General features: G+C 44.6%; 1 protein-coding gene and 3 non-coding genes across 4 annotated transcripts; 1 reads left to right on the top strand and 3 right to left on the bottom strand.

Annotated features, from left to right (window-relative positions):
- The first annotated feature begins 1,967 nt into the window (after nucleotides 1–1,967).
- m1ap (meiosis 1 associated protein) lies at nucleotides 1,968–24,938 on the top strand. The gene is made up of 11 exons (XM_076087252.1): nucleotides 1,968–2,231; nucleotides 2,324–2,521; nucleotides 5,001–5,172; nucleotides 19,888–20,043; nucleotides 20,138–20,297; nucleotides 21,875–22,016; nucleotides 22,210–22,273; nucleotides 22,407–22,549; nucleotides 23,143–23,258; nucleotides 23,380–23,461; nucleotides 24,690–24,938. Exons 1-11 carry the CDS (start codon nucleotides 1,968–1,970, stop codon nucleotides 24,936–24,938), a joined length of 1,746 nt encoding a protein of 581 aa, XP_075943367.1.
- On the bottom strand, nucleotides 2,664–2,735 carry trnaa-cgc (transfer RNA alanine (anticodon CGC)). Its single transcript has one exon. It is a non-coding gene; the product is annotated as a tRNA-Ala (tRNA).
- Nucleotides 9,087–9,158, bottom strand: trnaa-cgc (transfer RNA alanine (anticodon CGC)). Its single transcript has one exon. It is a non-coding gene; the product is annotated as a tRNA-Ala (tRNA).
- On the bottom strand, nucleotides 10,369–10,440 carry trnaa-cgc (transfer RNA alanine (anticodon CGC)). Its single transcript has one exon. It is a non-coding gene; the product is annotated as a tRNA-Ala (tRNA).

The raw sequence follows: 24,938 nt of genomic DNA, 5'->3' as shown, positions 1-24,938 counted from the left end.
AATAGCAACATGATGACAGAAGAGTGAAATATTCTTTAAATTCATTCATCACACAGTGTAACTACTGGTGACACCATGAGGCAAAGGACTTAAATACTTGGTAAGAAAAAGTCTTTTAAGATAAGAGGACCAGGTGAAACCAATCAGGGCGGGGCAGGCAATCACATAGGCGGGAAACACAGGTGGGCAGGAAGTGATGTATCTGAAATGAGGGAAGAGGTGAGTATTTCAAAATAAAACAGGAAACTATAAATTAATGACATGAAACAAAGAACAAGCATAGTGATGAGCGTGGGCAAAATACAAATATATTTTCTATCATTTACTCGAAAAAATGTCAAAACACAGTAAAAGATAATGATCGTTATTTCCAAGAGCCCGCTGTGACATCTTTAAATGACACGTTCTGTCTAACCAACAGTCCCAAACCCAAAGATATTCAATTTGCTTAAATATAAAAATTATTTTAAAATCCTCATATTTGAGAAGGTTGGAATTGCTGGTTTTAAAAATGCCTCAAACTATTTTTTTATTAAATATTTGCTTTATGAATTCATCTTTTCAGTCTGTTGTCTGTATTTTAGTTTACTGGTCTGCTTCCATCAATTATATTCTCTGCACAACGTGTGAAAAAAGACAAAAGACCTCCTGTACGTTCGTTGAAATGTGTTCACTGAGGTGTGGAAATGAAATGACTAATTGCACTGATGTGTGTCAGAGTGAGGGGGGTCATTGGTGTTGCTAAATAAGGGGTTTCCCTCCAGTAATGATGATGATGATGCTGGTGACCAGACACAGAAAGACGGATTCACTCAGACAGACCATAATGACGGGGTTTCGGGTGGTGTGATGGACTGAAGCGTGATGGGTTTTCCCCTCTCTCCATGTTGCATGACTGACTTTCGCCTTTTGACAGCCACACAGATGAGCCGATTCCATCTGATGATGCTGTAAAAAATATAAAAAAAGGGAAAAATGGTGTTTTTCCCTGATAAATACGGATTAGGTTTATCATAGACATGCCCATAAAAAGCTTAGCTAAAAACGGAACTGAGATTTTTTTTTTTTATATCATGCTATACTATCTGCAGTGCTTTGAATATGCTATATTCTGCCAATTTTGTTTTTCTTTCTGCTGCTCTAATGACCCATTTTCCCCACAGGAATCATTCGGGTTCCTGTTAAAGTTTAGTCCTTGCATCATCACAGTGTCAGACTTTTGACAGCACGACTGCCAGTGTTTATCATCCAGCTGAAATGTCTTTAATAGTTCAGATGAAGAACGAAATGAAACGAAATGAAGAACGACGTGTTAACAATCTTCATTCAGTGAGGACCTTCTGTGGGGGAACTTAACCACTTATTTTTCCTCCCACATATACACAGAAACGTGCTGTCTGCTCTGCATATGCCTCATGGCACAGTTCCACTAGAACGTTCTGGCCTCTAAGTCTAATTTCCAGCTGCCTTTCAGTCATTATTGTACAAAACCTTCTTTAGTAGTCACTTTCTTTTCACATTAGCCTTCTCGGAAGTCGGGGAAAGCCCCTGAGTTAGAACCACTTATAACCTACTTACATAATGTCGCATGTTCATTATGGCCTATTTATTCATGTTCTATTCACAGTGGTGCTCACTGCTCGTGATAATGACTAAAGGCTAATGTGCTTTAATGTTGTTGACTGCATGGGCGGATTATCACCACAGGGCAATGGTTTGTTATTATGTCTGTTTTTTGGTCATTTAGGTCATCACTTGGTCTCCCAGATTTGATAGAGGTGCTTGCGTACTCAGGTTTTAGATATGTGTGCATGTATTTTATTGGGTGCTGCATTTTTACATGCACAATTAGGCCTTAGGTGCCAATTTCAGCTCAAAACATGACCATAAATGTAGAATATAGCATTGTTTTGCTTCCCTCTATTTCCTTATTGAACGCTGTCGTGCTTTGTGTCTGTTGCTCTTAGATGTCCATGGACAACAGAAAGAGGCCGGCGGGTTCCTCCAACTCTGGGAACTTGGCGTACTGGTCCTCCTCTTTTCCGCGGCAGCCAGCCAGGGTCCTGATCGTGGAGGCGCTGCCCCCCTGGTGGTCGGAGACCTGTCCGGTGCTCTGTGATGCTCTGGATAACTTCCTGTCCCTGGCCTGTAGTCTGGATGGACCCTGTAGGATACCACTGCTCAGCCTCTACGCCATCAGCAGGCAGCAGGAGTGTCTCCTGCCGTTTGTGGTGAGACGGACGAAGATTGAAGGGTTCCTCACACATCGAACCTTTCTGTCGCCCGTTTGATTCCTCTTCTTTTGCCCATTCTCCATTTTCAGCAGGTCCGTGGTAACCTGGCCAGGCTGCGCTCCTGTGTGGAGGAGCTGAGGACTCTTCCGGGTGAAGGATGTGTCAGAGGAGCAGCCAGAGGAGGCGAGCTGCTGCGTCAGGCAGTGCTGGACAGTCTGCAGCAGTTTAAACAGTACATCAGACATACCAGTGCTGGCAGCCAGGCCAGCAACAATATATCTGTGGAGGTCAGCATAGATAGACCCTTTATATGAACAAAATGGTAGTAGTCTTGCAATAAGGTAACACTATGATGGGGATTTGACAACACTGTTTTAGCAACTCATTGCTGTTACCACTGAACAGATTGTTGTGTGGTGGGACAAGAGGTGGAGATGCTGGGGATTGAACCCAGGACCTCATACATGCGAAGCACGCGCTCTACCACTGAGCTACATCCCCCCACATACACACTCTGAAGCAGAGACACAACAACCTCTGGTGGGATAAAACAAATATTTCCAGCTTTGTTTCCACGAAATATTTCTCTGTTTCTGTCTCTCCGGATCCATTAGGAAAGGAGCGTCTCTCTGCTGCAGACTAGCTCAGACTGAACAGACCCCCCCCCCCCCCCCCCCCCTTTTTGATATTCAAGCTTTGTGCTTCATGCTAATGTGGAGGAAAAGGCTCCACTCATATCCGCTAAAGGAGGTCTCTTCAGGTCCAATTCAGTGTATTTAGCGGCCGCAAAAGCATATTGAATTAGAAATCTAATTTGCATTTTTAAAAGCTTAACAAAATGCTCTGTTGACAAGTCCACTTATATCAGACAGCCCACTTCAAACCAGCTCGTGTACATTTGTGATGCAGCAAATGGGCTCTATTCATCTGCTGCAGAGCCATCTGTCGAGGACGAGTTGTAAAAACTGACATCGGTGTGGCTTCAGTCGCTTTTTAGAGCCTCCCCGCCAGAGTATCCGCCTCCGATCAGCTGTGACATCTGAGTATGTAAATCACAAATCCTTTTTTTTTGAGGTGCGCCCACTTTTGTACCGTATATGATAATATAGTCTCCTGTCCCGTGTAGTTTGTGTCCACTCGTTTGGTACATCGCTTCATCGTGATTGAGGATGGAACTTTTGACATCAATAAAAGGTCAAAGCTATCACTTGGAGGCAGCCCATCTACTAGAACTATTCATTCCTGGTTATGTAACTCAAAGCCAGCTTTGGGCTCATGTTCCGTACTTGGATCAAAAACTCAAAATAGACAACAAATGCAGCATTTTGGACGTCAGCAAATGTGAGAGGTTAGGGGGAGATGAATATTAGCTGACATTATGGAAAGCATCTCATTCGTTCAGTCTGAATGTTGGACTTGTGGGGGAGCCAACTGAGCGATGTCTCTGTCTCTCTTGTTGAATTTGAACAACATGTCCTCTAGCATACAAGGCTCCGGGCTGCAGACGAGGATTTCTCAAATCCAGCCAGCTTTATTAGGAAGCTCTGGACAGATGATTACACTAAGACCCACTGTTTCTGACAGCAGCAGATATGAATAGCACCATTAGGGGACAGAGAGACGCTAAGCAGAGACTTGGCCCTCTGCGTGTGTGTGTGTGTGTGTGTGTGTGTGTGTGTGTGTGTGTGTGTGTGTGTGTGTGTGTGTGTGTGTGTGTGTGTTGCTGATCCACTTATACAAGGCGTGTTTTCATTCATATATATATACGTCTCTAGCGTCTGTGTGTCTTCAGCAGCAGATTGTACAGCAGGAAGCAGAGAGCAGAACCCATCACGGTGCCATTATAATCATCATTCACTGCTACTGTTAATGTGATTCAGTGGGGCGCTCCACACATCAGCCTAACATTGGTTTATCTGCGTTCCCCCCCATTAGGCATGTAATAGCCACAGAAAACTAATTCCGTCTCTTTTCCATCATCAGACACAGTGAGGACGTATTTGACAATGATGTCTTTAGCGCAGATCTACTGCAGGAGTCTTCATTGTCAGGATATGAATGGGTTAGTAGAACACATTTTACAGAGCGTTACTAGAAGTTCGTGAGGCCGTGACGCGCGAGATAACGAGAGCTCGGTTACAGGAAGCGTTAAGGATCGCGGACCACAGATGGCAGGTTGAAACTGTGCTTTTGAGTCGTGCCATTGTCACATATGGTGTGCCACTCTTCAGCAAACGCGTCATTTTGTTTAATTTAGTAACAAGCAATGTCGCTGCATGTCACGTCCCTGAAGTAGGACAGAAACAGTCTGACCCAGAGAATGCTTTGCTGTGGTGGTGATGTTGCTGTTCCTCTGAAGATATGACAACATCTTTCACAAGGGCTGCTGGAGCAATACAGAAGAGAGCCTTTGGGAAAGAGTTGGCGGGCGGAACGGCTATGTGGCTTAATAATGGTCAAATTAAAAGGGATTGAAGTTTTCCGTTGTTGTTTGGACGGAGCAACAGTGTTTTTTTCCCCTCCTCTTCAATCTGATGGGAGAAGAGACCATCTAAGTCGAGCATATTTTCCGATGTAGAGCGTCTTTGCATTAGTAACAATGGCTGCCTTGGTCCCTGAAACCTAATTCCAAATACATTTTGGGTTATTCTTGTTTGCACAACCACATATGAAGGTGAAATGTGCTTTTTCTGTTTCGGGTTGTCGCTGTTGAATGTGTCCTTTATGTGTCCTTTTTGTGGCTGAGGCCTCTCGCTGTATTCACAGGTTACGGTGGTGACCGGTCAGCCGGGGCGGGGCGTCGTTCGCCAGTTGGAGGCGGGGCTCAAAGACGCTGACCTGGCGGCACTGAAGCGGCTGCTGGTGGTACAGATCTACAGCGCGGCAGACTGGGGCCAAGACAGCCACTCGCCTGAAGCCACGCACTCTGAGACTGACGGTAGACGTGCAGAACGTGCACACACACACACACACACACACACAGTCAAACAGCTTGAGGGAGGTCTGCTATCTGTTGCCTTGACTCCCCCTGACTTTCCACATTCTCTCTCCCCCACCATGCTCTTTCTTAATCGTCTTCGGTGTCACGTCGACCCATTTGTTGCACTGCATGCTTCGCTGTTTGTCACTCATCTCCACTCATGTCACAATCCATGGAACTCTTTGGCTACCGTCCAAACATTTCCCAATCCTCCATGAAAGACTCGTTGGGTAATGATATGTCGTGCCCTGTAATCACGCGAGGGTTCGATTGGTGTGGTCTGAATAAGTAGAGAGTGCAGTGAGGCCTGGGTGGGAATGAAGGGCAGAGGAAAAGAGAAATAGAAAGTGAGAGAAGAGCGTACAGGGAGGAGAGAGAGAGAGAGAGTGTGTGGTGAACACAAGCAGGGGAAGCCTTTCTTGTGAAAATGTATCTGAAACCGTCTGAAATATTCATTCCATGGTGATAAACAGTTTGTTTCCGAGGAGAAAGCCACTAAGAGCGACTGCGACTTTGTTTTCCTCAGAAGCGTTGGGATGCGGGAGACGTGACGCTAATGATGCTGTGAGTTTTTACTCACCTGACACAGTTATGTCAGTTACGCAATGTTTGTTCTCGTTACCCCGTCTTTTCTACATCGTACCCACAGTGGAAAGGTTTGGGGTTATTCGTCCCGGTTGTGCCCGTCGAACTCGCCGTTGTTCCCCTTCGAAGCGGCATTAAAGGTCGACGGTGTCTAGTTCTATGTAGCTTCACCAGATAATTACAGGAATAAGAAAGACAAAAAGATCCTTCTCACAAAATTATGTTTTTTTTCTCATTATTTTTTTAGGGAAAATAACTTTTGTCAAACTGCTCTCAGCTCACACCCGTAGTGAGGCTCTGCTCTCATCATTTTAGGTAAAAGAAAGTATTCGTGTCCCTGCAGCAGCTCCTCTACTACGAACCCTTTTGTGTTTATGTTAGCCATCGATCCATATACAGTAAGTGATGCTCATTCCTGTCTCTCTCCAGTGACTAATAACAAAACAATGGAATTGAACAAAGACATGTTTGGAATGGAGCCCTGGAGACATTGTTATGTAGTTACCACAGTGTGATGATAGTGAGGCCTGCAGCCTTTTAAGCCTCTGCGAGGCCACTGGGACTAGATCACTGCGTTCCTGCACACACAGTGTCTCCAAGTGTTTACAGCAGCGAGTGAAACATAATAGTCTGGAGCTCTTTGATACTGCAGCCCACACTCTCTCCATTATGTCAACACCGGCGGTGCTGCCGGACCGCTGATGTCCCACATAACAAGCTGCTTTATTAAGAGATGGTTCTTTTCCACAGCGGGGGAAAACGCGATTTGCTGCGACCAGAACATCTTCACACGCAGCGCGATCGGTCGCACAAGCATGTGGGCGGCTTGGAGCGCGGATCCTTTCTGCCGGGTCGGTAGTATGATGGATGTCTCTGTGCCCACTGTGGAACAGACTTTTCTGACACCATCAGTTTTTTGTCATAAAGACAAAATGTTTTAACTCAAAGACTTGGAAACATAAATCCGAAACTATGGGACCACATAGTTTTGTATATATATATATATCTGTCTTGATTGTACTCTGTGACTTTTTGGATGAAGTTCTGTGAGAACATGGAAAAGGGAACGGGGTCAGCGCTGCTCCGTTGACCTCGGAGTTCATCTGTCTGAAGACCGTCGCAGGCTTAAATCAAAGATAAGAAGTTTAGCTGTCGAGCCCGTGTGAATCCCCCTCAGACTTACTGGGTTCAGGCAGTGCTACCTAACACCCTGGTGACAGTTCCACAGGATGTTTACTGTGTTAAAACGGAGTTCTGATACCTGCAGCTTGCGTGTAACCCACCCAAATGGCAGTTTCCCATTTCCTGTGTCAGTTAGTATCTATTATCATCATTAACACGTAGCAGAACGTGACCGATTGTTCAGTTCACTCTCTCGATTTGTAGCTTTATAAAAAAGAGATACATGACTAATACGGCAAATGAAATATGCAAACAAATGTAGAAGCAGTGTTTACTCTGGGAATACTTTGGAATCTGGGTGCGTTGTGGAATCTTAATAGTCTCCGTGTGTGTCAGATGCCGGGCGGGAATGCTCTGAGAGAGAGAGCAAAAACATCTCACTTAACACCAGACTATTTGTTTTAGCTTTGTGTGTGTGTGTGTGTGTGTGTGTGTGTGTGTGTCTGCAGTATGCTGTTGTGATGGTTAAGGTTAGGGGCGAGGACAGGCTTTGTGTCAACGACCTCACAATCAAGAGAGTACAAACGTGTGTGTGTGTGTGTGTGTGAGCGTCTTAAGGGCCAACGCCTTGATAAGCATCCTGTTTTCGTTGAAGCTCACCCAGAGTATCCCTGAATCTCCGCAGAGCACCAGAGAGGAGAGAGAGAGAGAAATGGGTCACAGAGCGAGAGGAGCAGAGTGAGACTGATTGTGGCTCCAGTGGGTTCGCTTTCCCTCCTCACAGTCGAACAGCCGAGCCGTTGACTGAAGCACATTCAACAAGTTGTCCCACACTGGATGCGTTGCTTCTTTAAGGAAACTATGCATTTGTTTGGATGCGTTGTCTTCCCTTAACTACAAAGTTGTATCGAAATGAAACAAATTAAAGTCGTGCAGCACTCTTTTGTAGATGCATAGTTTGATATTAAGTTCAAACAATGACGATGTAATAATCACAAGCTTTATTGACAATATTAGATATTAACAAACAAGTAAAAATGTGCTGCAGCATGTGCTCAAACATGAACTATTACTATTTCTGAAGAGATGCTTGTTTTCTCAAGTTGTTACATGTCGTCGCCCTCTCTCTCTCTCTCTCTCTCTCTCTCTCTCTCTCTCTCCCTGCGTTTCCTGTCCGTTTATATCCACTTTCTGCTAAAACTAATAGTTGTAACTGCATTTTTCCCGGTCGACGCACTGTGTCATAAAATCCAGACAGATAATAGCCGTTGCAGACCAAACACAAGGTCTGTAAGTGGCAGCTCTTTCACATCGGGCATGCCCTGGATGTGGCTCCTCCATACTAAACAGTGCAGAAGAGTCTTTCCATTATTACTCCTCGAAATTGGGGTCAGTTTTTGTAAAAGAAGAGGAAATGATGCATTATAAGAATAAAGCTGGCTGCTAGGATGATGTGTTTGGAACAGACCGGAGCGCGTGCTGGCAGTGACAGTCAGATTAACCTCGCTGCTTCATCTTTTATTCTGAAGTTCCCGGTCGGTGTCATGCATCACATTGCAATGCGGCCTCGAGACATCGCTCTCCATTTGGCGTCACACAAGCACACCGTGCACTCACACAAGCACACACCACACAAAGCTTATATTTACTCTCAAGACCGAATCATGAGTTCAAAAAAGGAAATGTGTTTTGGGAGTAAGACGTGTTATTTCATTTTTTTTTTGCATAGTCATCGTCAGAACTAGAGGACACCCACCGTGACAGACAGCCGTGCACACACACACACACACAAACACACACACACACAAACACTGTCTGGAGCAGCTGCAGTGATCGACAACATAGAGGTTAAGCTGGACGAAAAAATTAGATCTTTGTCAAGTTTAGAGGTTTGTTTTGGTGAAATGACAGATGTCAACTAATGTTACAATATTCATATTAGAGAGCTTTTAAAGAAGCAACAAGTCTTAGAGTTGTCATGTCTTCTAAAAGAAAAAGGTTTACTGTCGTAGAAGTTTGTTTGCAAACTCCCTCTTTAAGTTCAAGGAGCCATTATACAAAGGTAGACGTGACACTTTTACCTTGACTTTCATAGGGGCACAGATTGGTTTCTTCCATAGTGCACCCAAAGCCCATTGGGCTGATCGTCGCGTGTTTAAATGAAATGGAGATGCTGGGGATTGAACCCAGGACCTCATACATGCGAAGCACGCGCTCTACCACTGAGCTACATCCCCTTCAAAATAAAAGTCAAAGAAATGTGCAACATTCAGCTTTCTCCCATATAATAATAAGTACAATATTGAGTGGTAGTGTGCAGATATTGTATTAATCCACTGTCCATTTATCTCAGCTTGATCACTGAGCTAATACTAATGTTACAAATTCCTTACTTATTCAGCAGCCATGTAGTGGTGCAGTATGCATAGAAGACATTCTCATACGGTGCCACACAATAACTTCTTTACAGTATGTCAGAGCTGCGCTGAGTCGGCTGTGAAGCAATGAGCGTCTGCTCTGAATGAATGTATCCTTGTTGAAACCAGCACATCTCTGAGTCTGTAACTGGTGCCAGTGTCAGTAAATCACAGTCGGAGTTTGCATATGATTGAAGTTGTTCCACCATCAGAAACAAGACATTCCCACTGAGGAACCTGACAAGCCATAATGCAGTTTTGTTGATTCGTACATTTCTCTTCGCATCTGAAGTATCTTGATGTGATGCTGGGCTGCTGTAGGCTTGAAAAGCCACCGGCGCTTCACGTCACGTTGCTTTTGAACTGCTGTCATGGAATGTGACACCGTTCCTCCGCAGGAAATGTCATCATTTGGTCTTTTATTAATGACAGGGGCCACTGTCTCGGGAAATGATTCTGAAAAGTTCCTCTCCTGCTGCTGTTTTCAACTGAGACTTCTTCAAAATATCCAAATTTCTATGAATTTCGGATGCCATATGATCATGGGGATTCTGTTAAAAGTCTAATTAGAATTGCATCAACAAATAACCGCGTGCATTGTTTATCCTAGAAGTCAAACTAACGCGTTGAATGTCTTTCATTTCCTTCCTCATTCAACATTAAAATCCTGAAATGTTTACATCCGTGTAGTCTTCTTATTCACTGCCTTTGTTGGTTCATTCCTACGTTTCTTAGAGCATTACCACCATTAGTTGATCAGCAGACTAGTGTGAAACCATTAGCAGGACGGTGTATCGCGTCACACACGCCGGTCTTGTTCTCACAGAGGAGGTTAAAGTAAGAAATAGACACATTTAACTCGCTAGAACCGTTTTAGACTGTACAGCCCTTTGGCTCCTCATCATCACCGTCAAGACAGTTTATTATCAGGCAACTGTCGCCTGTCAAAGTATATTATTTTCCCCTTAAATTACCACCCTCTGCACGGTTGTTTTAAATCAAAGCATGTCCAGACTAAAGGAGGAAGAAGTGGAGATGCTGGGGATTGAACCCAGGACCTCGTACATGCGAAGCACGCGCTCTACCACTGAGCTACATCCCCTTCAGTGACCTGTGTTTAACCACACCACTCACCACAAAACAAGTGATGTGCAGTACATGCGACTCTGTGTTGCACTATTTGTTGGTGTTCAAATCTGTACGTGAATAAGTGTGCTCGTCTATTCGTGCGTTTTGAACCCTTTGTCTCTTGCGGTGCGGCGTTATGGAAATCCGTGTGACGCACGCTTCTAAAAACTCCCCGTAAATCCCTTTTCAAACTGCTGCCAAAAAACCCTGCGTCCTCATCATCGCATTTTGACAAATATTCATTCAAACACTTTAAGTCTTTTTCACATCACTTCCCCGCTTTGTCAAAGCTTTTATACCATTTGAATACCTTGTTTGCGAAGGCTTCTCAGAGTGAAAACAGTCATTCCATCCGCGTGTGTTTAATCCCAAAATACAGGTTTCAAGTGACAGCCGTTATTCTATTCAAACACCACTGAATGCCATTTTTTAGATTGCCTGTGGAGGTTGTGTATTATCCCATCATTGATCTGTCCATCCATCCATCCACCCGTCTCACGTCAATAACCTCCTTTATTGCTTCTCTTTAGCTCTGAGCTGTGAGGTAAACATTATCGTCTCTCAGGCACACACCAACACCAACACAGCCCGGCTCCTCCAGGAGGACTCAGGGCCCCTAACATGTAACCACATTCCCATATCTTATTGTACAAATATTATTCATTTCCTCAGCCAATGAACGCTAAAGGTTGACATTATAAATAATACTGGAGATGCCGGGGATTGATCTGAAGATCTCATATACTCAAAGAAAGCACTCTGAGCTCCATCCCGCTGTAGAAAGATTGAAGTTTCTTTTAGAATCTGAAGCAGCGTTAAAGTCCTCCTTCTCCTCTCTCTGCCGATGCCTCCACCGGGTTCCCGGCCTTGGTGGTGTATTTTCATGAGTAGAGGGTTAAGTGGTGAGATCAGGATGACACTACAGCAAGCCAGACATGCTAAAATACCTTCGATATGATAACATTTATTATTAGGTTTTAAATGAGTCTGGTTGGCCTCGTCGGCACATGTTCCGGTTTTAAGCGATACAACTTATAACTAAAAGAAGCGTATGATACATTTCCACAACAATTACAATTTGACAAAATCACACTTGTGGGAGAGTTTGTCAGCGACTTTTCTGCTAAATGAGAGGATATTACAGTCGCTCAAAACTACTGTCAAATCATATTTAAAAAGCACAAATATGAATACTATGAATGCTTGTTTGAAATTAAATTTAAATTGTTTTTAAAACCACATTACTGGTAAAAAGAACATTCTAATCTCGTCATTTTTGAGCTAAAGGTAGAGGCGGTCTAAAAGCAGAACAGTATCTTGGACAAATAGCTCTTTCAAACTGACACCCCATCAGCCATTCTTGGATCCGTCTCTCAATAGAAAAAGGATTATATCCCATTATATCTCCCCTAATCCTCTGCCTCTCCCTCTCTCTCTCTCTCTCTCTCTCTCTCTCTCTCTCTCTCTCTCCTCTCAAACTGCCCGCAGCACTAGCTCTGTGTTTTGTCTTTTCTTTTCCTTTCTGCCTGTCCAGTTTGTACGAGAGATAAGTAGCTTTAACAAGGGACAGATGACAGCTGTGGTTAAAAAGAACAGAGTGAGTGTGTGTCAGAGAGAGAGCGAGAGAGAGAGAGAGAGCATGTGTGTCTATGTAATTGAGCGCGCTTGTGTTTGTTTTACCCATCGTAAACTCTTGTGTCCTATATATGTGCTTGAATACAAATAAATGAGTGACTGAGTTGCACCTCTCCTTCCCTCTGTGTGTGTGTGTGTGTGTGTGTGTGTGTGTGTGTGTGTGTTTTCTCTGAATCATTCTGTGCTTCACAGGATCTGCCTTGCTCCATCAAAGCGTAACGGAGAGACGAGCGGCCTTTTTCTTCCTCTTTCCTTCTCTTCTCTCTCCAGCTACTTAATGACTTTCTCCTCCGCCTCCCTTTCCTCTTTTTTCCTATATGTCTCTTTTTAGGAGGAGCGGTTCTCAGCTCTGTTTTTGTCTCCTACCCCCCCTCTCCTCCTCCCTCGCGCTTTGCACATCGTCTGTGAAGTATCCCATTTCCTCTGCTTTTATCTTGTTCTCACTTTATCTCTCTCGTATTAACATAGATGTATGGCGTATTAACCTAGATCTATTGTACTCCCTTTTTTTAGGAATGGGTTTGTTTAGATTATTACTAAACTTCATACCACTGTGAAACGTAGCGTTTGAAAATCGTTGAAACATTCCCTTTATACTCAGCGTGTTAATGTGACAGACATAAGACAACAATGCACTGAGGGGAGCCTGTTTCTTAGTCTATCGCATCACAGTTGAATGTATTGCCACGATTGGGGGTGTTCTGTGTTGTGTAATCATGTTAACTGTTACCCTGCCTGCAGTACTTTATATATCTTTGTGACTGCCACCTTTCAGACGCAACGCTCCCTCTGTCTGGAAGTGTTCCCCCCTTCTCCTTATTTGCCTCCTGCGGAACACTTAAGCCCTTTCCACACCCCACACAGTCGCACTTGGATCAGCATACATCCAGCAAAATCCACTTTGAGTCGGCAGAATAATGACTCTGTAAATGTGGGTCTCTTGAGAGGAGGATTATAATCCACTGGCCCAGAGCCAAAGAAGGGTGAGACAAGTCTTCATCCAGGGGGGGGGGGGGGGCTCACAGTGAGCCTCGCTTCGTGTGTTACATCACGGTGATGATGTGGAACTTCGTCGACCGCCCTCCCCCCCCCCGGAGGCAACTTCTCCGCTCAGTTTCCTCTTTCGCTCCGCGGGGAGTTAAGACGTAGAGCGACGAGCTTTTTTCTTTTCAAAGATGCTTTTGCAGAGTGAGCGCTTGCAGCTGTGGTCGTATTAACCGGGGTCATCCGGACAGCGGAGGACAGTGTCACCCCAAAATGAGACTAAAGCCTTAATCTGCTCAGCCTCAAAAACAAGATTAATAGCCATACAGTGGGCTCAAAATAGCATTTGGCCTCTGACATATCTGCTGTAACTTGTGCAAAACTGAACCTGTTTCCCCCTGTTTCCAGTCTTTATGCTAAGCTAGGCTAAACTGCTGTCCGTAGACGTATATATATATATATTTAACTGACAGATATGAGAGTGGTATTGGTGCCCGTCAGAAAGAGAAGCATATTCCTCAGAATGTTGAACTATTCCTGTAAAGGATGGGTTCACGGGTTTTTAAAGTGTGTCTTAAAGGCGCCCAGATGAACATTGCAGCAGGTTGTGCTTGCTGTAATCATTCCTCTTGTGCATACTGGCTATTAAAAACAATGTATTTGATGAATTACATCCTTCCACTGCAGATGTTTTATGTCGTTGGAGTGATTAATTTTCTTAGACGCCTCCACAGTACATCTAAAGATTGTAATAAGTTTGTGATTTCATCATGATTGTGTATTACCCCGGGAGCAACTAGGAATGTTATTAGTGGTAATTATGACCCGCTCAGTGCGTCGCTCTAGCGCAGCAAACTCCGGTGTAAACCCGACTCCCGCGGGAATAAACACCATTCCTACATTTCTGTGTAATTGGTTCGGCGTAAAAAAACAACTTTCCTCCAGACTTTTCATTCGCGGGCTGCGCGATTACAACCGCACACCTGCAGTCACTCAACCCTGGAGTCGCTCTCTCGTTCTGTTCGTTTTTTCCATCACCGTCAGCTAGTTCGGTTTAGTGTGCGGTGGGTAAAGAGGTGCGCGGGAGGAAACCCCACCCAGACCTGCTGACATACGCGCACACACACACACACACACACACACACGCCCAACCACAGCTACACTGTTTGGCCGTAAATTCAACAGCAAGAACGTGTGATCAAAATCTGTATTTTCTCTCTCAGTGTTTTATCTATTGATACATAAATATGGTTTCACACATGAAGATGCATGAATTATAGGAGTGCGTGTGTTTCATCTTGCCACAAACACACACACACACACACTCACAAGGTCAGGCTGTTCACACCTCCGTGCAGCAGGTGGTCGTCCAGATGGAGACGGGCGTCACTCTTCACACCAGGATGTGGAACCTATTAGTCCCACACTGAGAGACGGCTGGTTGCTCCGTGTCACGCACACACAATGTTCTCCATGTCACCCCTCCTAAAATATTCCTTGTCTGTCAACACATCTGCATATTCATCTAAGGGGTTTTTCAGCCTGATTTGTCAGAAGGGCATGAAAAGATCTGTAGACCTGCAGTAGAGCCTTAAGAGATGTATTCATAACTAAAAAGTTGATATCAACCAGCTGATGCATTAGAGGGCGGGGTCTTGGAGGTTTTCCTGTGGTTGTGGTTTTCAGTCGCATATTTTCGCAGCACAAGAGAGCTGCTTCAGCTTCTTTCTTTCAGAACAGAAGACGGTTGGTTGAAGAAGGAGCACGAGAGTGAACCGAGGAACGGCTCCTCAGAGTGGTCTATTAAACACCCAGAGAGCGTTGTTACACATCTCCAGTCTCTGTCAGTCATTTCCCTCTTCTGTCTTCTTCGCCTCTCTCTACAATAAGAGGATTGGCGGTTGAATACATTAAATAGCTCTAATGTAAAAACTCTGTTAAAATAACGTAGGGAACACTTTAGAGGAGATGATTCTCAAGTTTTTGCATCATCGGCATGCTAACATGCTGATGTTCTGCAGGCAGAGCGTTTACCGTGTTTGCCGTCTTAGTTTAGCGTTCTGACGTTTGTTTCTAGTGTTGCTAGAAAATACGCTGAATGTTTTTTTACTGCCAAAAATATTCCACCATCTTATCATCACAAAACAGCAATTAAAAAGTCTTCATTTCTCACTTCTGTTTCATTGGCCCGAGGTTAGCTTGTGTCTTAAGTGTGATTAAGTCTGATTTCCCAAATAGGTATCGCTCTCTCATCTCTTCTGTAATGACAAACTCACTCTTCCTCTTCTCTCTCTCGATCGTTTCTCACTTCCTCCTCCATTTCCATCACATTTCCTCTTTTCCGCCTTCTCTCTATCTCTCGAACCACCGACGGTAAAAGGACAAAATCACTGCTCGTCTGTCTCTCTTCCGGTCCTCTTTATCTGTCTCTGAGCAGACACAGATAGACCGTGAGTCTCTCTCATCTCGGCTTTCAAGCCCCTTAAAGAAAACAAGGTAATTTCTAAAAGGGTTGTTATTTGCTATCGCCTTTCCAATCACCCCACCCAGCTCCGGTCTCCTCTCCGCGCCCTCTTTTAGAGGTCTGTCACCATCATCTTACCTCCTTGAGATTGGGCTTCTGCTGATTCCTGGAAAGTGTACTCTTTTCTTCTTAGCTATAATAGTTTTATTTGATACAACTGTGATAAACCATTGTCGTTGCTCGACATCTGTCATTTTCAATCATGTTTCCTGGTTCCCCTCTCTCCTCTCTGATGTGCCTCCATGAACACCGTCTGCAGAGCTCCTCTCATCCTCTTTTTCAAGCGCTTCAAAGAAGTCGTCCACGCTGCCCTCCTCTCCCAGTCTCTGTGTCCCTCTCCTCCACCTATTTCCAGATTCTGCTTGAAACCACGCAGTTAGTTGATCTCCTGGAATCATTTTGCATTTATACAAATTTCAAACACCAAAGACAAGGTAACATAACCAATGAGTCGTCATAAAAGTATGTCCCTTTTGTTTGACCTCCTCTAAAGTCATTTTCATCTTATCTTTTCTTTTTTTTTTTCCTTTGTCCTCAGTGATGACGAGCAGATAACAGCGCTGTTGTCTCCCCTTCGTCCTCTTGTCCTTTTCATGTGTCCATCTGCTTTAATCACCCCCCCCCCCCCCCCCGCCCCGACCGCATGGCTTTATCAGAAGAGACTGCAAGGCAATTAGATCACACAGCCGCTGGTGTCTCGAGTGTTTCAGACCAGACGATCAATGTCCTATGTGTCACAGTCTCAAAAAACATCAACGAGCTATTCATCATTGCTGCTCGCAGACAAGGACAGTGTGTGCGTGTGTGTGTGTGTGTGTGTGTGTGTGTGTGTGTGTGTGTGTGTCGCTCTGTTGGTGAAATGTGGATATGTCAGAGGGAAACTCCGCAGACAGACAGTCATCAGAACGCTCCCTTCATGTTATACACTCTGTGAAGTCTCTGTCGGGGACACGTTCCCATCACGGTGTCGCCTCATCAACGTAAAGTGACACATTGGTGCCAAGTAAGGACACTTTTATCTAGATTACATAAGAGTTACCTGCGGAATTGAGAGTGAAGAATGAGACTAGTTAGATAAAGCCATAAGTATGAAAGGACATTACGGAAATCTTACAGTGTTGTTATTAAACCTGAAAGGATAATTCTGGCTTATTTCCACTGGTGTATGTGTCCATTATCTGCTCCGGGTAAAAGCTGATCCATATCTAAATGGACGAGTGAAAACAGGGTCTGCTTCCTCTTGTGGTACTGCAGTCCTCCCCCCCCCCCCCCCCCCCCCCCCACACACACACACACACACAAGCTAATGTTACATTGGTTGATGGTCATGAGGACGATGCACTCTTCGAACGCACAGACAGTAAAAGGAACCATTACCGGGCGAGGGCCGGGGGGGGGGGGGGACGGAGAGAGAGACAACAACGGCAATAAGGGAAAATAAGGAATGTGCTATTACCAACATAAAAATAACCCGATGTGGTTGTGGAGAAACAAACAGATGGATTCCTCCTTGTACCTCACCTTTCCAAAACGTCCACAAATGATAACTAACAGGTACATTGATCACATTCATTTGAACACAATTTTGAATTCAGAAAGATCTTTACAGATTGAATATTTATGTTATTTCCCCGCAGGCGATTTTTCAAATCTCAACTGACAGCCGTACCCGACTGGCAGAGGTGATAAAATAACCCAACCTTCACTGAACAGTCTTCCATTTATCAACACCGGAAAAAAACCGTCTCCGGGGAAATGACAGCAAAGTCATTTCATTTCAATCTAATCAACTTGTTGAGGTTATTTCTGTGCATGTGTGTGGAGGTGAATCCCAAATATGTTATGCCTTAGGTGTGCATCAACATCCCTCCACATCTGGAATCATAAATGAGTCATCTGGACAGGAGAGACTCTCAGATCATTAGGCAGAGTTGGAGACATTAGCAGCCGTCCTTTTTAAAGGCTGCGTGTTTCCAGGGATGTGATGAGTCAGCAGCGGGTACTCAGTTCCTGCCATTAAGACCCAAACTGTCTTAATTGGATTAACGGAGCTTCAATAAAACAAGTCCACTAATACTGCAGGGAGGAGGAGAAAGCAGCAAAAACACCTGGAGGCTTTTATTGTGAATTTAGAGGAAATCCAAAGTGTTTATCTACTGTGTTGACCCTTTGACCAAGAAATACAGCTGATCAATATCAGTCAGGCATCGTTCAATAGTGTCTTAACCTCTTATTGCACCAGAGAGAACGGGAGACAGGGAAAGCAAGAGGCATGGAGAGGTAGCGTCGTGAGGGACGAGTGATAACACATAATTGTTTTTTTTAAATCTTGCATACCTACAGTAAACACACACTTAATGAACTCAGCAAAGATTCAGAAGGAGAGACATCTGCGGGGGGGGGATTTCGCAGAGTGCACACATTCCTCACGGAGTCAGATAAGCCTGCTGGGCTGAGGCAGACTGCTCTCACCTGACCTCCTCACTCGGTAATGTGCTGCTCTGTGGAATCAAGTATGACACACACACACACACAGTTATTTACGTTGCTTTGAGAAGCCCTTTTTTTCCCTATCTTCTTCTCTTTATCTACTCTCTGTCTCACACACACACAGATACACACTCCGCGGTCTAATTACAAGCATTTCCGGCGTCATTCCTCACCCACCATACCCATCCATCTCCTCCCTATCTCATCTTGTCCTTCCTCCTCCTGCTCTTTCTCTCTGTGTAATTTATACATTTTTTCCTCTACACCAACGACCATATTTCTTTCTCTCTAGTATCCTCTCTCTCTCTCTCTCTCTCTCTCTCTCTCTCTCTCTCTCTCTCACACTTACTCGGCCTCCTCCTCTCTCCGTTCCTACTCCCCAGACAGACATTATCTCAGGGAATGGCCATCGATTTAACTCGCTTTCCTCCATCTCTCTGCATTACAATTTCCTTAAAGACAAGAGCACATCACTTCTTCCTCTTCGCTGTCCTCCTCCATTGATAGTCCATGTTAGGTCCCTTATCTTAGCTTTTACTTATACGACTATATATCTCTCAATATACTTATATCTCTGTCGAACTGTTTTGGGTTAATGTGAATCGATCCAGTTCTTCCCTTTGTATGCAGAGGGACGCAGGTCTTAGGTTATTAAGTATCAGAGAATTCCATAATCCATATTGGTGTAAGAGAGAGCTGAGTGGCGTGTGTCAGGACTGAAAGCAAAGTATCTTGACTTTACATGCTTATTTTGACACATAAAAGGAGAACTTGTAAATCAGAAGTGCCACTACACGCTTTGTTACCCTCTTAATCTTCTCTCTTCCTCTCCCTTCCTTCCTCCTTCTCGCCTTCACTCAGCGGGGATCTGACTGCAAACGTCCATCAGCAAACACAATGCTCTCCCCTCAGAAGTGCTTATTTCTGGATGAGGCGCTTTCGGAAACTTTGGCCCAGAACCCTAAAAATAGCTTCCGTACTGTAGATGACGGATGAAGACGCAAAGGCATATTTTATTCTAGGAATTTAAAGTTTTTCATTTTCTGTCTCAAAGTTCCCGGCAGGGAGAGTTTAAATACTTTGTCTACTCTTCATCCATCGTCTGTGCTCGTCCTCGGTCTCAGCCTCTCCTCCATCTGTACCCTGATCCTCTCCTCTCCCTTTAGTCCCATTAGTTATCTCCTGATGTGTCATTAACTATTAAACACCAGATAGAAGAGGGGCGCTCGGTAAGGTTTGTGTCTAGTGGTGTGCCAGGTCTTTTTCTTTGTTTGTAATGATAAGTGGAAGTCAGCGGGCAAGGAGAGGAGAGTGGTGCAGCTGCTTTCTGTCAATAGGGATAAGACGACCTACGGAACATCAGAGAAGAGAGACAGAGATTTGCATTAACGTCTTCAAAAGAGCCGTAAAAGCAACAGATTTTAGGCCGCCATACAGGCTGCCTTTTCCTCTGCATAGTCAGCTCACATCCAAAAGGCAGCCCTACTTCCTCCCCTCAGGAAATCAATGCTCGGCGTTCTCATGCAGTCAATCTCAAGAAGGGTTTTGGATGATCCAGAGAAACTGAAGCCCTCAGAGTCAGAAGTGTATATCGAGTCACAGAGGCCATACTATAGGATTCAATTTATTGGATTTGGCCTCCATCTAGTGGTCATAGATGAAAATGGAGTGTATTTTAGCAAACTGGTGTGAAAAAAAATGTAAAAATTCAGAATAAAATTCAGTTAGTCTGTCTGCAGAGTCTACCTTTAATCCTTTATTGATGTCTGTCTGTTTGTCCGCCTTCAGACTCTCTGATGTTGGGAACCGAGGTCGACCTGCAGCGGGTGGAGAACAGCGTGTTCACCATGGAGACGGTGTTGAAGGCGTGGCTTCAAGAGCAGGGGGGAGACAGAGAGCACCTCCACCTCCTGCTGCCCAGCCCGCTGGATAAACCCATTCCAGGTGCAGCTCGCTCTCTCTACACACAAACAGACACAGTAATACCTGATGTCTCTTCATACTCACCGTGACATCTGTCACCCTCCCCCGTGTAAAGTGTGTGTGAAGTGTGACATGCAGGAGCGACTGATAAGCCCCGCCCTCATCCCCCTGAGCCCCAACCTGGGAGTGAAGACCGAGAGCGTCCGGGACTTCCTGCCTCTCGCCAAGGGATTAGCCAATCAGGGCCAACCGCCACGGAGACTGAAAGCAATCAAGTAAGAGGTGGAGGGGCTTCCTACTAAAAGATGCATTAAAAAGTCAACTTCTACTGCTTTCAACTCAGATCCATCCACAGGCTTTTTGAGCTTCACTTGAAGGGAATCCATGCTTCCTTGTCTTTTAGGTTGTTGGAGTGAGGGAGAGATGAAGCATGTGTGTGTGTGTGTGTGATTATGTGTGAGATGTCCAGTAAAACCCTGCCTGTCTATGAATGGCTCCATTCTGACAGCGCGAGGGACTCGTGGAATATTTCTCAGATGAAACTCTCCCATCACATCAGAGTCTTCTTTGTTCTGCTCCGATTGTGGAAAAATACTCAAAGCAACTGGAGTTGGGCACCAAAAATGTCTCCGTGCTTAAAAGCGAGTCGAGGACTTTCCTTAACTTGTTTGCGAGTAGATATTGTTTTTGTCTCATATAGTAGAAACTCACGGGACACGGTCACTGTGGTAAACAAGGGAAGCACAGCGATAAACAGGCAACATCACTGGCTACAAGGAATAAAAAGATACGATTGTAAATGTTTTATTCGTCAGTGAAAACTCATTCTACCAACCAACAAACACAAAACAAAGTATTAAAATACAATAAGTCATTTTATACATCTGAATTTGTCTTTATGCGCAACCGAACACAGATGACAGATGTGTAAGTTATATAGTAGCATTATCTTTTATTATATTTCCTCATAGGACATATGGTTTGTTTCAGTGTTTTTACATGAATACATTGATTTTTAATCTTTTCTTCCCACAACACAGACAAAACATGTTACAGTGAAGAATCAGCACATTGTCAAACTCAGCACACACATTTGCATGTGATGCTATTGCAGCAGGTTGACAGACAGTATAAACAAAACAGACGAGAACGAGTTCCTTACTCAGTAGCCCACCTAACCGTCGCCGAAGAAAAAGTAGCCTCAAATATAACCCAGCATGCACTGTGATCTTAATGAGCTTATTGCCATACATTATTGATAAAGTAGGTAGATATACATCAAGCCAGGACACAACATGATTCTAAGCTATTCTCATTTTTACCGGACCTAGCACCAAAAATGAATTATGGTGAATATAATCAAATCTTGTACAGTCTAAAAGCCCTGCAGCCTTCTCGTCTAGCTGAACAAAGTGCATTGAGTCAAACGAAATAGTGTGTCTGTGTGTTTTGCATACCGGTCGGTCCGAAGGTTATTGTGCTCTGTGTGTGTGTGTGTGTGTGTGTGTGTGTGTGTGTGTGTGTGTGTGTGTGTGCTTTACATACTGATGAGACATGATTTACAGCAGCGAGGTGTAAATGAAGCTGGAGGTCGGTCACACCGCGAACACGTTCATCTTGGCGGGGGTGATGTCATCCTCTGTGTCGGTGCTCGTGATGATTTGTTGTGTGTTTAAAGACAGACAGTGTTCTGCTCAAAGAACTACTCCAGGACCTGAGAGAGGACGGGTGACGTCTTCTAGGACATAAAGCTTCCAGCGGTCACACCCGATGAACAAGTCTACAGTTTTTTTTGTGTGTGTAATTCATTTTAGGGCCGCATGCTAACCAAGGTTGTCTGTGTGTGTTTTAGGACTCTGCGTGCAGACGGAGTGTGTGAGAGTGTGTTGTACGGCCTGCCGCTGGTGCTCCGCCCCACCACCTGCTGGCAGCTGGACTGGGATGAAATGGAGACCAACCACAACTTGTTCCACGCTCTCTGCCACACTCTCAGGGTGTGTAAATACGTCCAGTTTGTTCATTTTAGTTCACAATTATTTTCTTTACACTTTAGACATTTTTGATTTTATCAACAGGAAACCAGGTTCCTTGTTACCTTTTAAGAAAACGGCCACTATGATCAATCCTACTTCTTTTTGCTCAGCGCTCCTCTGCGTTTGATGTTAGACTTGTTCTCCCCTCTTTCAGAGCCGTGACCTGTTCCTGCTGCTTCAGGTGGAGCCTGCACAGAGGTCGACAGCTGGAGGCTCAGGTCCATGTGTGTGTGTGTGTGAGAAAGAGAGAGTCATGTTGTGAATTATCCTTCCTCCTCAGTGCACTCACATGCCCTGTGTGTGTGTGTGTGTGTGTGTGTGTGTGTGTGTGTGTGTGTGTGTACAACACAGGTGTGTATTCCCACTACGTCCTCCAGCCATCCCCGTCCCTCTCCCTCCTTCTGAAGCCTGTGGTCTCCAGAGAGTTGCTGCTGCCCTGCTCTCTAACCGTCTCCACTCAGGAACCTGCACCCGATGCCGTGCACACCATACAGGTGGATGGCTGACCTTAGTCCTTCAGAAACTAATTAGAGAAGTATGAGATGCATCCACAACTCTAAAGCTTGCTTGGTTCTTTAAGAAGTGTGCCACTTGACTGTGAGAGAGTCGCCCACAGCAGACCAGTCCTCTCCACCGTCCTCTCTCCTGACTGAGGATGGAAAAGGAGGCTGTGCTGGGCTCATCCTGGGCTGACTGGAGATCAGCTACAGCTGGTGCTCCCTGTGATTGAAGCATGTGGCGGAGGGAGCGACTGAGCATCTCTTACCACCCCCAGCTGACATTTGTTCCCATTTGTACCTTGCTCTGGCTCCATCTCCTGGTGTTTGTACCCTTACACTTATGTTTTGTTTTGCATTTTTTTTGTTTTTTTTGTTTGCTATTTTGGCCAGGAGATGATAAATTATTTCAAGATTGATATAATTTTAGACTGAAACAGTTGTCCATATATTGTCGTGTATCGTGTATTTTATGGACGGGATACAGCCTTGTATGTGCGTAGCTCCTTGTCATTGACATTTTCAACGCCCACAAAGAGACGTCCAGACATTTGAAATGATGGTTGTTTTCTGTCTGTTCTCTCCGTCAGGCTTGTCTCACTCAGCTGGATGAGGAGTGTGTGTTCAACCCTCTGACTCTGAGCAGTAACCTGTACCAGCACCTGAGGAGCCGAGGCCTGCTCTCACAGCCACGATACCCATACAGGTCAGACGCAGGATGGAAATAGGATGCAAACACATGTTTTGTGCGGCCTTTGTGCTGGCGTTAGAACAGTGGAGTCATTTGGATGTGGAGGTCTGTGCTGACGTGATATTGGTGATTTCAGGCTGCAGCCGGCAGCCGCCCACAGAGACCAGTCTCAACCACTAGAGGGCCCTAAAAGCACAGCCAGCAGGCAGCCGCGGCAGGTAAACGCTACAGCTTTATGGCCGTGTAAAGGTCGTGATGTGCTGCTCATAGAAAACGAGCACAAGGATTATGACTCGAGGGAAGTTGATAAGATGAGTCAAGAGCAATTTGACAGCACAAAGCAGGAAGAATGCTTTTATACAGCTGATTAACATTGTGTGCAGAGAGTGTGTGCTTTACTAATTAAACTCCCTCTTCATGTCTCACTTCTGCATTTACTCAGTAGATGGCAGCACTTACCCGTATGCAGAGAGTTCAGTGCATTAATACACAGACATAAACAGAAACCAGCCCCCTTTATGTAAAATGTTGATCATATTAATTTAAACAAAAGAATTTAAAAAAAATATGTGGTCAAGATCCTGCATTTAAAATCAAGTAGAAGTTAGCCATCAGCAAAATGTACTTAAAGTTTTAAAAGTAAAAGTACTCATTTTACAGAAACATCCACGTTTACTGTTATATTATAACACATTTATGCTAATACTCCAGATGCACTTTTAAGCAGCATTTATAATTCATTATTAAGTAGCGTAAAATGGCAATACTGTAAGTAATGTACCTCAAATATGTACTTCAGCACAGTACCGGAGTAAATGTACGTAGTTATTTTTCATCTGACATGCCAGGACTTTCTAATCGTCTACACAATTTTTAAGAAGAAATTCGTAAGAAGTGTCTTTTCTGAAAGTCTGACAACAATTAAACTACTGGAAAATAACTCATAATATACTTGAATTTCACCACCTCGGTGTCCATTTTTTACAGATTGCGTCTCATGTCGAAAAACCTTTTAAAGACATTTAACTCTTCCACGTTACTTCGTGACGCGAGGCCTACTGTGACCTCAGAGTGTGTAGCCGTTGGCCCCGTGACTCATTGGGGTCGATAAGGCTGCTGACATGCAAATAGTTCACTAAAGCGGGAGAACAGACAAACTGCTGGTCGGCTCTGCTTTTGTGTTCTTTGGCACGCTCTCTTTTTATTCACTACAGTGGAACTTAAGTCTTACCATAGTGTTTGTATTTGCTTGCTTCCTCCCCTTCCATTTTTTATATCTCACTCTATCTTTTCTTTTCTGTCTTATTGATGCAAGAACTGACAGCTCAGACTGCATTATTCAATCAAAGATAATGACATGTTTAGTTTTTTTGCATATCATTCTGAATGAAGTGTTTTTTAAAACCTAAACTTGAACTTTAAAGGTTGTGTGTTGTCCCTACACAGCCACAAAACCATGGCCGCCAACTGGGAATGAACAGCAAGGCCAGGGCCACTGTGGCTCCCCTGCCCTCTTCCTCCTCCCACTCCTCCTCTTCCTCCCTGGGACCTCCTCCTGCCAAGGCTTCTCGTCGGGCTCTGACGCTCCTCAGCAGCAGCAGCAGCAGCAGCAGTGGGAGCCGTCGGGCCCCGGCCCCGGCCCTTACTCGACAGGAGCAAGACAATGATGAAGATGACTCCATGGTGATACAGTAA

The sequence above is a fragment of the Anarhichas minor genome, unplaced genomic scaffold, assembly GCF_050575085.1.
Source record: "Anarhichas minor isolate MPS153535 unplaced genomic scaffold, ASM5057508v1 ptg000009l, whole genome shotgun sequence".
NCBI classification, from domain to species: domain Eukaryota; kingdom Metazoa; phylum Chordata; class Actinopteri; order Perciformes; family Anarhichadidae; genus Anarhichas; species Anarhichas minor.
This window is presented reverse-complemented; position numbering and strand designations above follow the sequence as displayed.